Source organism: Diabrotica virgifera, chromosome 1, assembly GCF_917563875.1.
Source record: "Diabrotica virgifera virgifera chromosome 1, PGI_DIABVI_V3a".
Classification (NCBI taxonomy): Eukaryota; Metazoa; Arthropoda; class Insecta; order Coleoptera; family Chrysomelidae; genus Diabrotica; species Diabrotica virgifera.
Window position 1 is genome coordinate 21,975,997 of NC_065443.1, and position 17,818 is coordinate 21,993,814.

Here is a 17,818-nt window from a genome sequence, read left to right on the forward strand (position 1 = left end):
TCTGTCGAATTTTAAACGATTTGCGGAAAAATAGTATGTTTACCTCGTAGGAAAAGCCACATTCCTGGACTCTGTGTTGCTAAGTCTCGGCTTGCGCCTCGACTTAGCAATCTTCACAGTCGTCCAGGAATGTTAAGCTTTTCCTACCCGGTAAACAATGTACTATTTTCAATTTAATTGTGGCTTATTTCCTATCTAAATAGTTAATCATAAAAATGCCACAAGGAAATAGCTTCAGAACAACATGGACAGTTTTAGAAGTAAATTCAAGAATTGTACAAAAAAAATCAAAATCCAGCACTTTCCTACAATAATTAAATTAAGAGGAAACAGTAGCGATCAACAGGTAGCCAAAACGCGTTCCAAGATTGCGGCCGTAATTTTGAATATTTTTTCGAGATATTTGGCACACGTATTCGTAATATAATAAAGAATGGCGGTACAGAGCCCAATTTGAAAAATATATTAATATGTGGAAATTACTCTGTAATTAAATACAATATTAAAAAAACGAGCCTGTACCGCCATTAAGAAGAACAAAAAAATACACTTTCTTCAAATAAACTTTTTTATCCGATGCCTAGATTTTGTGTCATTTTGGATCTACTAAAATTTTTTATTTCATTAGTAGTTCCAAAATGACACAAAATCTAGGCATCGGATAAAAAAGTTTATTTGAAGAAAGTGTATTTTTTTGTTCTTCTTAATGGCGGTACAGGCTCGGTTTTTTAATATTGTATTTAATTACAGAGTAATTTCCACATATTAATATATTTTTCAAATTGGGCTCTGTACCGCCATTCTTTATTATATTACGAATACGTGTGCCAAATATCTCGTAAAAATATTCAAAATTACAGTCGCAATCTTGGAACGCGTTTTGGCTACCTGTTGATCGCTACTGTATCACCTTAAGCAAAATCGTAGAACTCTCGATATATAATAACATATAGTAATTAGTAACAAATACTTACATAAACAAAAAAAATTGAGGTAAGAAGCCGATTTCTTAATAATGCAATTATGGTACTACAATGAAATCTAATAATACTTCTTGGCCAACAGAAAGTAATAGGCTGATGCTATTTAAATGTCAATTGCAAATAATGAACTTTTACTAAGTGATGCTTCAGTTGACTTGCTTCCGGAGGTAGGGTCAACAAATTGTTGGCGAACTAGTACAACAAATGAGTTTAAGTAAATGAAGGTTGGAACAACACGGTCGTAAAATGTTTTACATGTATCTCTTTAAATGAGAATACTTCTTAATACAATAATATGTAGTTCTCTAGTCTAGGGTAGTGAAAAATTGAGAAGGACATAACTACAGATGGAGAAATCAATGCTTGGAATAAGCTTAAGAAATAGAGTAACAAACGAGGAAGTTCGTAGACGAACCTGAGTGGAAGATATCATCGAACGTATTACAAGGCAAAAATGGAGATTGGCGGGGCATGGAAAACTGTATTATTTGGAATGAATATGTCGTGTTTTAGTTGTTATTTTCTTTTAACAAATAATATCTTTTACTCTAGCCCAGATTTAACAGGTAAAATATTGATACAAAAATCAAATGTATAGGTACATACTAACTAAAATAAAATATACAGTGATGAGCACGCTAATAACCGGCAAAACAGCTCAAAAGATGGAAAACATAATACATTGCGAAACAAAAAGAAATGAAACTAGTGGAGATGGAAATTATCGTTATAAACGTATTAATTAACATTACATTACATAGTTTCCCACCTTTAGACGTCTGTGACAGGCATATTTTATAAAATTCTACTGTCACAGTGACAGTTGTCATACTCTTCTGATACGTCTAAAGGTGGAAAACTATGTAATGTACATAATGTTAATTATACGTTTATAACGATAATTTCCAACTCCACTAGTTTCATCTTTTTTGTTTCGCAATGTATTGTGTGTTCCATCTTTTCAGCTATTTTGCCGGATATTAGCCCGCTTATCACTGTATACAGTGATGAGCGTGTTAATAACCTGCAAATAGCTTAAAATATGGAAAACATAATTAAATACATTAAGTAACAAAAATAGATGAAACTAGTGGAGGTGGAAATTATCGTTATAAACGTATTAATTAACATTACATTACATAGTTTCCCACCTTTAGACGTATCAGAGGAGTATGACACCTGTCACTGTGACAGTAGAATTTTATAAAATACTCCTGTCACAGACGTCTAAAGGTGGGAAACTATGTAGTGTAATATTAATTATTACCTACGTTTATAACGATCATTTCCACCTCCACTAGTTTCATCTCCTTTTGTTTCGCAATGTATTATGTTTTCCATCTTTTGAGATATTTTGCCGGTTATTAGCGCGCTCATCATTGTATTAGGAACTACAAAGAAAATATTTTGTTTTCGCTCTTCTGTGAAATTTTCAATATTTTGAATTGTTTTGGTTTAAAATGCGACATGGATAATATAAATGGCAAAAATGGAAAAGCGTTCGCTGTCGATATGGTAAAATTTTGTTTAAAAGTTGTTTTTTAAATAGAGCCGGAACTTATTGAACCAAGTATGGTATTAATAAAACCTAATCATATGCCATGATTTCTTTTACGATAAAATCGCTAGTGCAGTTAATTTATTGTAATTAAATGATAATTACAAAAAAGTACGTATTTACATTGAGTTCAACATAACATACGATCAAATAAACATTTAGTTATTTGTTTTGAAGTACTTTGAAAACTGCGACCTACTATGTGGGATGTGGAATTGTAAAAGTATTATAAATAAATCTTTACAATACAGGGTGTTTTACGTCGAGCAATCAAACTATCTTTTCTTCACGATCGATCTCGCCCTCGTTATAGTAAAACAATGTTTCAATGAGACATTTATAGATAGGTGGATAGCCAATAGCCAATGGATAGCCAGAATGGGAGAGACACATCAGTGATCTTTTTGACGATGCTTCTCGAGAAAATGATCCAAATACTACCTGTGACAACCAATTAGACAGAGGTCTCAGTATACTGAAGTCAGAAGTCATAAAAGCAATACAACCAGCCAAAAACAATTAAACACCTGGACCAGATCAAATCCCTGTTGAGCTACTTAAACTTTTAGATGAGGAAAACATTACCTACTTGACTACTTTCTTTAACAAAATTTACAACGAAGGAAAAATACTAGATGATTGGTTGGAGTCACTGTTATAACATTACCAAAGAAAAGCAGGCCCACCAAATGCAGCGATTTTAGACTAATCAGTTTGATGAGTCACACACTTAAGATACTTTTACGTATTATGCAAAGCCGAGTATTCCTTCTGTGCGAAACTAGAATGGGTAATAAGCAATTTGGATTTAGAAATGGTCTAGGAACTAGAGAAGCACTAATTTGTATGCGCGTTCTATTACAAAAAAGTTGTGAATTCCGAAAGAACGTTTATGTTTGTTTCATCGACTTCGAGAAGGCATTCGACCGAGTACAACATGATACACTTTTCGATTGCCTGCAGGCAGCAGGACTTGACCACTACGATATAAGACTGCTGAAATACTTATATATTACAATCAAGTAGCCTCTATCCATATTGGAGACAGTCGTACTGTAAAACTGCCGATAAAACGTGGAGTATGACAAGGTTGTGTTTTATCACCCACCCTTTTTAATCTGTACTCTGAAGAAATCTTTAGGGAGGCTTTGGATGACAGACAAGAGGGAGTAAGGCTAGGCGGAGAAGTAATCAACAATATTAGATACGCTGACGATACAGCCATTCTTGCTGAAAATTTACAAGATCTTCAGACGCTACTAAATCTAGTCAGTGAAGCAAGTTATTGCAGAGGCCTTAAAATCAACATTTCAAAAACAAAGTGGATGGCAGTTTGAAAGATTAATATAGATCAAGGTCAGCTTTCTCTTGATGGAGAGGAGTTAGAACGGGTAAATCATTTCAAGTACCTTGGCAGCTGGTTAAATGTAAATTGTGACTCTAATGAAGAGATAATAACTAGGATCGAAATATCACGGAAGGCTTTTATGACCTGGAAACCAGTTTTATGTAACAGAAACCTGTCGATGAATATTCGAAAGAAGGTGCTGAAATGTTATGTGTGGTCTATCCTATTGTATGGTTGTGAGACATGGACGTTAAAAACCACAATGCTAAACAAAATAGAAGAATTCGAATTGTGGTGCTATCTACGAATCCTAAAGATATCGTGGGTTTCGCACACTTCCAATGAAGATGTTCTTTAAATGCTGAATTCAGAACGTCTGCTCATAAGCATCATAAAAAGAAGAAAACCAGAACACTTCGGCCATATAATTAGAGGACCTAAATACCATCTGCTTCGCCTTATAATACAAGGAAATAAGGAAAAGTGGAGGGAAAGAGATGGATTGGTCGAAAGAAACTTTCATGGCTGCGTAATATTAGACAATGGTGTGGCTGCACAGTAGAAGAATTATTTCGCGCAGTAGCCGATAGAGAGAGAGATTTCAGGAAATTGTAAACATGATGACGGCCAACGTCTGAATACAGACACGGCACCTAAAGAAGAAGAAGGATAGCCAACAATGATCCTTTCCGGTGGCCTTCTCGACCACCAGGCATAATACCTCTAGAATTTCTTTATATGGATTTACATAAAAACGAAGTATATTCCTATCCCCATACAACCAAACAAGATTGTGATGTTCGCAAAGCATTTAATTATCTCCCTACAGCAATGATTAGATGTGAAACAAACGAAGGCATGATAAAAAGGGTTTCTAAGTGCTTGGAAGTTTAAGGACAAAATTTTGAAGACTCGGTATAAGTTCTTATATTAATATGTATGGGAATTAAAGAAAAACAAATGGTGTGCTTCACTCTTTTAACTTCTTGTAAAAAACAAGCAAAATGTGTTAATTTTTTTATGAAAGTAAAACTATTAAAACTAAATTTACGTAATATTTATTATTTATTTCTAAAAAAAGCCGTTTCTACTACTTTGTAAAAGTATCAGTTACCAGAAATAATGACAATTATGACAAGTATGAAGTATGACATCTTTATGCGTGGCGTGCTAAAATAACACAATAAATATCTTGCCTTTAACAATAAATCACAATAATTATCTCCAAAATTATTAATTTAGGTATAGGGACCCTCAATATCATTTGAAAGACAACTGACTTTTTTTATTACAATAGGGAACTTGAATAAAATTTTAAATTCGAAAAAAATGGTATAAATCACAACAGAATATAATTTAGAACCTGTCTGAATCAAAGATAAAACAGTTTTGTTTGTCCTTCGTTTGGCCCCTAAAGACGACTAAAAATTCAACTTATACCAGCCACCCCAAAACGCGTCGTGACGTCACGGGGTTATATGTTTACATTCTGCACCAATTGTATATATAATTTTAAATTAGACATAAAAACGTCAGTAGAAAATACAGTTATATGACGTTACAAGTGTTTTTGATCGTTTGAACTATTCATAGAAAATTTGTACTTTTACAAAATGGTTTTATTTTCAATAGTAAACCTTCTTTCCTTTACTTCAAAAACTGTATCAAACTCCAATATCAACAAACTGGTATATATTATTACAATGAGATACGATAAATGTCATTAGAATATAAATATTTTTCCTTTATTCCCCCACGACGAGCTGGCCAAATACCCAAGTAGGTGGAGGCCAATAAACTAAAGAAGAAGAAGAATATACGTAAATATAACCATAAACGGAACCACATAGTTAAACTCTGTGACGTCACGGGTCGTTTGAACTATTTTAAGATACAGAAGACTTTAAATTTGTACTTCTAAGTTATTATGAGTTTTTGAAGCGTGAAATTTTGGAAATCTCATTTTTATACAAAACTGAACATTATTATGTAATAAAAAAAATGTGCAAGTTCCCTATTATAAAATATGGGGTGTTTCATTTCAAATTATTGACTTACTGTGGTTTGAAGTTTAAAGAAATGGCATATCATTTGTGAACACTCTGAATTTAGAAATTAGATTTTGAAATAAATTACAACTTTTCAACTTTACAACTTTGTATGCAAAAGTTTTCGCGATATTATGTTTGTAAATGGATGAGCTATCAACTTTTGAAACATTTGTCCCTGTCAAAATTTTTGAAAAAAGATGAAAAACTAAAAAAAATATGAAGTTTTGACCCATGGTACCCAAACTTTAGTCTTGAATCTAAAACAGAATGAATCTAAAAATGCAGACACATTTGAATACATGTCTGTCAAAATATTTTCGTTCGTCATAACTTAGTCGTAATCTCCGTGCTGCGTAATAAACCAATTTTCATAAAATATCGTCGTAAGTAGTTTCCGATATACAGGGTAGCAAGAACGTATGGAAACACGGTAATTTCTCGAAAACCGCTAGAACGATTTTTATAGATTTTAGTGGATAAGGATCTTCTAATGCGCCCGATATTATAGTGGTAATTACATTGTTGTCAAATCTTCTGTTTTTCTGAAAATCGAATGAAATTTCTTATTTTAAATGGAACACCCTGTATATTTTTTACGTTTTGAAGTCCTTAAGAAATACCTATTATTCTTCATGTGATATTCTCTATACCTAAATGCCGTAATTTCGGAGTTATTGCTACATTTCTTAAAAAGAAAATTTTTAAATAAATTATAAAAATTATTTTTTTCGGCCCGGGTAGACATTATTTTAAGTTATTTTGCTCATTGGGAACGAAAACAAAAAAGGTCTTTTGTAATTTTCTTGTAAAGTTAATTGTTTCCGAGTTGTAAACAATTTAAAACTTAAAAAAATCTAAAAATGACAATTTTCAAGGTTAAAAAAACAAGAAAAAAAATAATTTTTGAAATTACGAAGTACCTAAATTTAAGTTCAAACTTTCTTCTATCAGCTCCCTATAAGAATATTGGCACATTTTATTATAAAACATTGTTTTTTTAATTGTTAATGAAGCGCATATGAGAGGTCGGGCGATCAGCGAGCATTAACAACTAAAAAACAAGTTTTAAAATGAAATCAGACCAAATCACTTATCTGATACAATAAGGTTTGTACTTGAATTTAGGCACTTCGTGGTTTCAAAAGTAATATTTTTTACTTGTGTTTTTGAACCTAGAAAATCGTAATTTTTCGATTTTTTTTCAGTTTTAAATTTTTTATAACTCGGAAACGATTAACTTTACAAGAAAATTACGAAAGACCTTTTTGTTTCCAATGATCCAAAAAATCTATAATAATGTCAACTCGGGCCGAAAAAATAAATTATTATAATTTGTTTAATTTTTTTTTTAATAAATGTAACAATAACTCCGAAATTACGGCATTTAGGTATAGGGAACATGAAAAATAATCAGTATTTTTAAAGGACTTCTAAACATAAAAAATATGCAGGGTGTTCCATTTAAAATAAGAAAATTCATTAAATTTCCAGAAAACCGAAGATTTGACAACAATGTAATTACCACTATAATATCGGCCGTATTAAAAGACCCTTACTCACCAAAATCTATAAAAATCGTTCTAGCAGTTTCCGAGAAATGACCGTGTTTTCATACTTTCTCGCTACCCTGTATAGATAGTGTAAGCTCGTCGTGAAACACCCTGTATATTTTTCGAAATAAAAAATTGATATTGAAAAAGCTTTCGAATAAAGTTGAAAAATATGTATTTTTTAATATATTTTTGGTAAGTATCTAGTTAATAACAAACATTAGTGCTACTTTTATAAGTTTACTTACAGTTTAAGCTGACTAATTTCTGGAGGCAACGTAAGCAGACTATTGTCGGACAAATCCAGCACCACCAAACTAGTTAACTGTAACACACTCGACGGGAAATTCTGTATTCCATTCGAACGCAAACTGAGGATTTGAAGCTCCGATGAGTCGATTCACCAGGAAGTACTATACACCAGGAATAGTACAAGCGATATATTATTCGAAGCGCCTTAGCATCTAACTTAATAAGTTCTAACCGGAAGTGCCATATTATAGTCGCAGAAATAGAACACGTGACATATCGATTGAAGCTTATTGAAAAATCGAGCTTGAGTCTCTAGTTCCTGTTTTGAAGTCATTTTGAGTGAAAACCTAGAACTTGCGAAGTCCAATTTCTTATTTTGTTTAAAAGTTTTATTCATTAGAGCCGGAACTTAGTGAAATAAGTATGGTATTAATAAAACGATAAAATCACTAGTGCAGTTAATTTATTGTAATTAAATGTTAATCACAAAAAAGTACCTATAGTCCTGTCGCCAGGGGGGGTACAACGGTATTCAGATGGACTTACCCAAATTTTGTTGATGTATTTTGACCCGTAGAACACGAATTTTTTGGGTAACAGTTGATCCGGATGTCGATAAGATTGTTATAAACAAAGAAGTTGAGGAATTACATAACAGCGATTTCTCGCAAAACAAAACATTTTTTTGTACTTTTGGGCCATTCTTACCAAAAAATGTTCTTACAATTTTTTTCGTAGGATGCATAGTTTTCGAGATAAACGCGGTTGAACTTTTAAAAAATCGAAAAATTGCAATTTTTTAACCCGAATACCTTTTGATTAAAAAATAAAATAGCAATTCTGCTTACCGCATTTAAAAGTTCAAGTCAAATTATATCGGTTCTAATTATTTGCATTGCTAAAAATTTATTATTTTATTGTTAAAAAAAGCTATAAACACCTAGTGCTTGAGTGATGTTTTCAATGATTTCTCATTTAAAATCGAACGAGTAGGTAGAGTAGGTACAAGTACAAGCGAGGCTATTTCTACGTAGCATGCATTAAAACGCATGTATTAGGCACGGGAAACACTATGTGTTTATAGCTTTTTTTAACAATAAAAAAATAAATTTTTAGCCATGCAAATATTCAAAACCGATATAATTTGACTTAAACTTTCAAATGCGGTAAGCAGAATTGGTATTTTATTTTTTAATCAAAAGTTATTCGGGTTCAAAAATTGCAATTTTTCGATTTTTTGAAAGTTCAACAGCGTTTATCTCGAAAACTATGCATCCTACAAAAAAACTTGTAGGTACATTTTTTGGTTAGAATGGCCCAAAAAATACAAAAAAATGTTTTGTTTTGCGAGAAATCGCTGTTATGTACTTCCTCAACTTCTTTGTTTATAACAACCTTATCGACATCCGGATCAACTGTTACCCAAAAAATTCGTGTTCTACGGTAAGTCGACTTACCCAAAAACTTGGGTAAGTCCATCTGAATAAAGGAGGCCGTTGTACCCCCCCCCCCTGTAGTAGGCGACAGGACTACTACATTGATGTCAACATAACATATGATCAAATAGTCTAAAAATAGATGTCGCATAACATAAAAAGCTTTCGAACAAAATTGAATTTTTTTTTGTTTTCTATATAATTATAAATGTTTGGCACATAAATGTGTACCTACTGATAAGTAAAAAGGTCTTAAGTTAAAAATATCGATTTTGACTAAGTTTTTTATATCCACTTTTTAAACTAGGAGGAGTAAACTAAAAAGACAGATTCACACCCAGTCAACGTTGGCAAACCGCCTGCATATAAACAAGCCCTTAATGAACCTATAAAATTTAAATGCCAATAGTGTCAAAATTTCATATATATCAAAAGTGTTAAAATTTCATAATTTAGTCGACTAAACTTGCCTGCGGTTGGACCAATTACAAACAAGCAGTACGACGAGGTAAATTTGAATTACTTCTCCTAGTTTAAAAACGAGGAGTAGGATGTTAAAAAAAAATCGACAAAAAGCAATGAAACGCGATTGAATTTCAAATAAAAGCTTAGTTGAATTTAATAGTTCATTTCAAAGTAGAGATGAAAATCAGTCGACTTCTATTACATTTTATCGATTTTTTTAACGTAGGTAGGTACTAAAAAACTTGTCAAAATCGATATTTTTGACTTAAGACCTTTGTACTTATCAGTACCGAAATAATAACAAATTAATATTTAGTACTACTTAAGTTTACTTACAGTTTAAGCTGACTAATTTCTGGAGGCAACGTAAGCAGACTATTGTCGGACAAATCCAGCACCACCAAACTAGTTAACTGTAACACACTCGACGGGAAATTCTGTATTCCATTCGAACGCAAACTGAGGATTTGAAGCTCCGAAAGACTCTGAATCGATTCACCAGGAAGTACTATTTCATCAACGTAACACTCTTCTTTCTTGTTGCATAAACCGTTTAGGTTCAGGTGTTTTAACGATTGATGCGCGCTATCTGCGGAGGGATCGTTTTCAATGACTGCTGTTTCCTGAAAATTCGAGAAAATATGTTTATTTAGTATGGGATGTAACGTATATTTATGCAGTATTATTATCTCTAGATTTTCTCGTTATGTAACAACATAAATTTGTAGGTAAATTCTTCTGTTATCGCTTGCCTAAGTAAAGAACGTTTTTTTTTTCTTAAATAATGAATGGGTTGCATGTGTGAATCCATACTATTGTAGTAAAGAAAAGAGAGACGTTCTCACAAACAATTTATTTTACAACTGACGACCAGTTTCACTGTCTATACTTTGCACAGCATCTTCAGGTCCCGGTTAAAGTAAAATTAAATGTTTCCGGTATAAGGCATGAATATAGTAATAGTCAATATTTTACTTTTACTCTGCACTTTGCTAAAAGGAGGGTTGGTAGAGGGATAGATTTAACTGTAATAAATTAACAAAATATTGGCAGGATCTTGAGGGGATCTATCCTGTTCAAATCTATACCTAACAACACGCAAGAAAGATTAAAAAACAGCATGTATAAAATACCCAGTGAATGCAACAATTTCTACGTGGGAGAAACCGTAAGACCATTGTAAAAATAATAAGTGTCAAGATAAACCAGCATGAAAGATACATCAAGAACAGAGACAACTTCGAAAAATCCCAAATATGCAAACCAGCAAGGAACAACGAGCACAGAGTACATTGCTAATTTTTGTCTTGTCTTTATTAATTTTAAGATCAACTTTTATGTTTCCAATAGAACTCTTCACAGGAGAAATAGCATTTATTTTTCATTTGGTGCTATAAGTATAGTGTCATCGGAAAATCTTAAGTTGGAGATGTTTCTACTAGCCTCCGTTACTCTTTTGACCCATCCTTCATATCATACTCATCTTTCATAATAAATATTAAATAAGTAGGTGACAAACTGCATCCTTGTCTAACCACTCGCTCTGTACTGAATTGGGGTGAGAACTTCTGATCTAGTCGGATTGTTGTATTGGACTGGTACAGATTTTTAATAAATGTTACAAGGTATATCGGTGCACCCAGTTTTATTAAAGTAATCAAAGATTTATACAATGGATATTTAATGGGTCGGAGTAGCTTAGGCGGAGGATGTCTGACTTCCATACGGGTAGGCCGGGGTTCGAATCCCAACGCCGTCGAGAACAGCAAGACATTTTTAAAATGTCTATAGGCCCCAGGTCGACTCAGCCCGAATAAAATAAGTACCTTGGGTAAAACCAGGGGTAATAATAGGCGGTTGAAGCGTAGCACTAGCCCTGTTACCTTCCGTGTGTACCGCAGACCCTAGATATATCAGATTACCCTGTAGTCCAGAGAAATAAGGTTTTTGTCGGGACACTTGAGCAGCCAGGTTACAAATAGATTTTTTGGGTACTATACATATACCTAGGCTTACCATAATTACGAAGAGCCAAACCGGGACGCAGAAGATGAAGAGGCTCATTTTCGTTTTGCTTTTCGTTTAGTTTGTGTAAAAAATGTGAATATATTTTTTATGAGAAAAAGAGATAAAGTACAATACAAACAACACTAAAAATTTGACCAGTTATATTATTTATTTATTTATTTTTATAAAATTATATTTGCCATAAAATTCAGTACATGACATGTTCAAGTTGAGTTTGCACGTAAACAAGGCATATTCTTCCTCCCGATCGTCAGACCACATATTTTTCATCTGTGAAAAAATTCTCTCCAGTGGCGCTGAAGTACCGGGTAGACACATAGCAAACTCCATAATTTTTTTAATTCAGCACCTCAATACGCTACTTGTGAAAATGGGTGAATAGCTGGACCCATTTCTCGGAATAACTAGTTTCATTAGAATTTTGGAAGAAGCCTTTTACCACAGTATAAAGAGGGGCAGTAGAACCACTCTCCGAAAAATTGGAAGTAAAATCTGTAGTCGCGCATGGCGACCGCGCAATGTTCTTAGTCGCTTTTGCCCCACTCTCGCATTGCTAGTCGCATAGAAACGTACGGGTTTTAACAGGGAAAACCCGCATCCACCACTGGTGAATTATCAAGTGCGTACTGCCGGTATTACTTCTTGAGATCAAAGTGCCGACAGAGAAGTGGTTTTACTGTCCCTTTTTATACTGTTCCTTTTACCATTAACACCTCATCAAATAACTCATCAATCTTTATTTGGGTTTTCGATTGAGGTTTTTGCATTTTATTTATATTTTTTGCTGCTTTTTCGATGTCACTCCAGTTAAGCTCATTTTTTCAAGCAGAACTACTCAAAATCTTCGGCACCGCCGAAGATCTTTTCCCAGAATTCTAAATAAGAAATGCAGCGCTCAAAGAAAGCGTGAACGTCACTAATGAAGTTTTCGACATTTATCAACATTTATCGACATTTCAACATTATCATTCAATTTATTTAAGAGTTTTAAAAAAATTTGTTTTTCATCCTGTTTTGAAGATTGTTTTTTAACTTTTGTGAACTCCATACCTACATCTGTCACAGTTGAGTTAGTCTTTTCCATAGACTAAACGGTTTTGTTGAATACATTTAACTGTCCGAGCACAAACCAAAAGTAAAGTGCTCCCAGTTCTGTTGTGAAGAAATTTAGCAATGCGAGAGGGTAGTTTACTTGAGCAAGAAAATAAGATTTCAAGCATTAGTGTAGCGGCAATATCCTTTCCACAGCTGGTAATAAAGACAGCAATCTTGTATTTCCATGTTTCACTAATTTTTTGAACTCGATGACAGCTGTCTCACAAGACTCTTTTAAGTTTGTAATGCGTACTATACGGTATATATACAAAAATATTTGTATGTTTTTACAATGATTGCTTGTATTTCGACAGGAAGACCATTAACTGCATGTTGAATTATTTTGTGAACGATGTGTGCGCTGGAACAAATGCCTTTTATGGTAACGCCGATAACTTCCTTGAACCTGGAATAGACGTTGTTGGTGTCTCGCCAGTTTTCCCTCCGAAATTCGTATTACAGTTATCACCACAGAACGCTGCCATCTTGTTTTCTATTTAGTGTTTTTTTATTATCGACATTATGTGATTTGCCAAGATTTCAGACGTTTCTCCGGCGACAAATTAAAAATCGAGTAACTTGACAGACAGATATTCTGTCTCAGGTACCAAGTACCTAACAACTTTTGGTGCCTGTAAATTGAACACCATGTATGTTTGATGTATCTGTTGAAATGCCCGAAAATTTACATTCTTTTAGCTCGTTGTGTAGTTCATCTCTTGCCATCGGTGCAAGGTGCAATCACTCCCGTGATGATCGCTTAGCACTTGGTGCGTGTAGACCCCAATTTGGGCTCAAACAGCTTCGATATTTATTTTGAGGAGCAATCAGATGTTTTAAATTTATGTATTATTGTGGATTGCTATATGGAATGCAAAAGTAGCTTCTTTAGCAGCAATGGAAAGTTCATTTTCTACGGGTTCAGCATTTTTGAAAAACGATGTTATGGTAGATGAGCTTGCAATGGTACTTGCGCTGGACTTGTGTTTTGAGCACTTTGGACGATCCTTGATCAATGGCTTGGGTGTCGGTGTTGTTCAAGTTTGACCGGGACACTAATGCAAACCGGCCGGGACGCCGGGACAGGGATCTCAAACCGGGACCGTCCCGGTCAAACCGGGACGTATGGTAAGCCCACATATACCTAATACATTAAAAATACAAAAATGCCCGTCACAGTTCGGACGAGAAACTTAGTTATTAACAAATAAGGGTCAAAAATGGCAGTTTTTTCGTTTAAATCGCTACAGGTAAAAATAGGGTAATTAAATATCTTATTTATAATATTCTTCTTTTTGTAGATGAGCCAACGTTTAAAATGGCACTTTTTGAATTTTGGTCCGATCCTTTTTTTGTTTCGGAAAGTGCAAAATAAAACTAAAATTTCAAAAATAAAAAATGTGCTATAACTTTGCGAAAATCGTGTTAAGACTTTCATATTGCACGAAAAGTTGAGTCAAACATTCCATATAATGCACAAAAAAATTTAAGACGATTCGTCAATTAATTTAAATTTTATTCAATTTGTTTATCGCAAAGACCTTTTTTTCGCAATGTTATTGTTCAGAAAATAATAATGACCTAGCAATTCTGTGGAAACCACATGCAAGAATAATAGTTATATTTTCAAAGTGTTGAAAAAAATCATTAAAAAGTCGTTTTTATCACTCCGAAAAAAGTTTAGTAAAATAGAGTCATTTTTGGCTTCTAAACAATTTGAATAACTTTGTTAATATTGACTATAGAGTAAATTATACTTTAGAATTTCAAAAGCTGGTATTTTTATACGAATTTTTAGAAAAAACTTTTTGTCTAGGTTAATTAGGTTGAAAGTTAACCACTTTTATTATTTAATTCGCAGTTACTTCTATATACATCAAATTCTCCTGTAACAGTGTTAGTTACCATACTACTCCGAAACGGCTTGGCCGATTCTTATAAAATTTTACACGTTTAACCTGTAGGACGTTGAAGAGGTTTTAATCTATTTTTTATACCCATAAGTTATAAGGGGTTGCCCCCTGACATTTTTTTTTTATTTTTTTAGACAAAATTATCTACCTTACTGTTATTTGATGTAGAATTAAAAAATACATACAACCCTTAATTTTCACTCTTCTATCACCAACCCCTATTTGTTAATAGCCATCTATATATTTACATCTATAAAATTCTCCTGTCACAGTGTTAGTTTCCATACTCCTCCGAGGCCGCTTGACCGATTTTTATAAAATTATTTATGTATATTTGGTAGGTCTTAGAATCGGTCGTAATCTACTTTTCATATCCCTGAGTGATAAGGGGAGTTGCCCCTAACATTTTGTAATGTTAGGTGGGGTTGTGTGTACATAACGTACTCTATAAGACTACGAGTACATACAAATTAAAAAAATTATGATCAAAATCCATCAACAAGTTCCAGCGATATTAATCGCAGCATATGTTTGCACAATCAGTTTCATTTTTTGAGTGCAGGTATTTTAGTAATTCCCCTCCACCGACCACGAATTAATTCGGTTCGGACGCCATTTTTCAAGCTTTATTAGCCACTCTATTGAGCTTCAAAGTTTGCTAAAACTTTTATACATAACCTATAGATCTTCAACTTTAAAATGGCTCTAGTTAGGTTGCTTAATTATTGTTATAAACAAAGTAGCCGTCAATTAATAAAAAAAGTGGCTAACTTTGACCGTAATTAACCTAGGCGAAAAGTTCTTCATTGAAAATTCGTATAAAAATACCAGTTTTCAAATTCCATTGTAGTTTTAGCCTACAGTCAATATTAACAAAGTTATTCAAATTGTTTATAAGCCAAAAATGACTCTATTTTAGTAAAATGTTTTCTGAGTGATAAAAATGACTTTTAATGATTTTTTTACATGCATTGAAAATATGACTATTCTTCTTTTACGTTGTTTTCACAGAATTGCTGTATAATTATTATTTTCTGAACAATAACATTGCGAAAAAAAAGCTCTTTGGGATAAACAAATTGAATAAAATTTAAACTAATTGGCGCATCATCTTAAAATTTTTTGTGCATTGTATGGACTGTTTGATTAAACTTTTCATGCAATATGAAAGTCCTAAATTCATTTTCGCAAAAGTTATAGCAAATTTTTTTATTTTCGAAATTTTAGTTTTATTTTGCAATATCCGAAGCAACAAATAATCGGACCAAAATTCAAAAAACGTTATTTTAAACCTTGGCTTAAAGAAAAAATCTACTAAAAGAAAAATATTATAAATTAGACATTTAATTACCCTATTTTTACCTGTATCGATTTAAACGAAAAAACTCTTATTTTTGACCCTTATTTGTTAATAACTAAATTTCTCGTCCAAACTGTGACGGGCATTTTTGTATTTATAATGTATTAGGTATATAGTACCCAAAAAACCCATTTGCAACTTGGCTGCTCAAGTGTCCCGAACATGGTATATTTTTACCTTATTTCCCTGGTGTACTGCTATAATCCCAAAGCCGCGTAAAGGCTGTATGACACTATGCATTTTCTTGTATCACTTCTAATATCGTTTCTGATATGTCAAAAAAATGCATAGTGTCATACACAGATACAAGAAACGATATCAGAAACGATACAAGAATTTGTGTCAGGCACAGATTCTTGTACAAGAACTGCGCCAATTTCTGCGCAAAGAGCAAAAACGTAAAACCTGCTTGTAAAACATCTAAATGTCATATTGGCGGCTGAAAATGAGATCATAGGATTTATGTCTTGATGAATTTATTTGTGTTTTTGTAGGTATTATTTATAAATCTTTTATTGATACTTAATATACTGTTTGGTATGGACTACTGTTCTACTAATAACCATATATTTAGCTCCTAGTAAAGTTCAAACTATGTATAACTTTGGATTTCATGTTGCATAATTTTTTAATAGAGGAAAATACAATAGTTCCTAATTTGGATGAAACTGAAGATAATTCTAATGCAAATATTTTAGCACAAATATCAAAACAAAATAAAAAACACAAATAATCAACAGTCAACGTAAAAATTCTGGTTAACATTAAAATGTTAAATTTATGTTTTTAAAAGTTTATAAATTTTATAAAATCCTTAAAATCAGCTGTAGACACAGTACTACCATACCAATGTAACGTGACACAGGGTGACAAACAAAATTTCGACCAATCACGTGCCGAATTTCATTACAATTTTCGATACAAGAACTTGCATAGTGTCATACAGGGCACAAATGTACGTACAAGAAACGATACAAGAAAATGTATATCAGAAACGATATCAGAAACGATATTAGAAATGGTACAAGAAAATGCATAGTGCCATACAGCCTTTAGCGGTATTAAACGGTAGACTATTATTAAGAATTATCCAGCTTGCAGAATCGAATGTCTTTTGGTACTCAACAATGCCTGGTTGCACCAACAGATCTTAAGTTAAAGACGTGCCTTAAGCTCGATACACGGCAATTAGACCGAAATCATTAGACCGAAAGCAGTAGACCGAACTCATTGGACCGAAAAGCACTTTACAGAAACCTCACTAGACCGAACAGCATTACACCGAAATGGTATAGGGTATGAACAGTAAATTATGCTAAGATTTTGTATATCCGTCTTTTTGTTTATTGTATTTTTTTTGTATTATTTTATACAGAGTGTAACGAAAATACAGGTCATAAATTTAATCACATATTCTGGGACCAAAAATAGTTCGATTGAACCTAACTTACCTTAGTACAAATTTGTACATAAAAAATATTACAGCCCTTTGAAGTTACAAAATGAAAATCGATTTTTTCGAATATATCGAAATGTATTAGAGATTTTTTATTGAAAATGGACATGTGGCATTTTTATGGCATTAGTGTCTTAAAAAAAATATAGTGAAATTTAGACACCCCATAAAAATTTTATGGGGGTTTTGTTCCTTTAAACCCCCCAAACTTTTGTGTACGTTCCAATTTAATTATTATTGTAGTACCATCAGTTAAACACACTGTTTTAAAAACTTCTTTGCGTCTTAGTACTTTTTCGAAAAGTCAGTTTTTATCGAGATAT

At 32.9% G+C, this 17,818-nt stretch overlaps 1 protein-coding gene across 3 annotated transcripts in view; it reads right to left on the minus strand.

Moving 5' to 3' along the window:
- LOC114324465 (protein phosphatase PHLPP-like protein) overlaps positions 1 to 17,818 on the minus strand; it is a 69,739-nt gene that overhangs the window by 38,528 nt on the left and 13,393 nt on the right. For 2 of the 3 annotated variants that reach the window (XM_028272329.2, XM_028272328.2), the window contains exon 3: positions 9,980 to 10,266. In XM_028272329.2, coding sequence (XP_028128130.2) covers positions 9,980 to 10,266 — 287 coding nt within the window. Of the gene's footprint in view, positions 1 to 7,738; positions 7,876 to 9,979; positions 10,267 to 17,818 lie in introns of those variants that run through there. The other variant, XM_050645142.1, reaches the window with a different exon arrangement.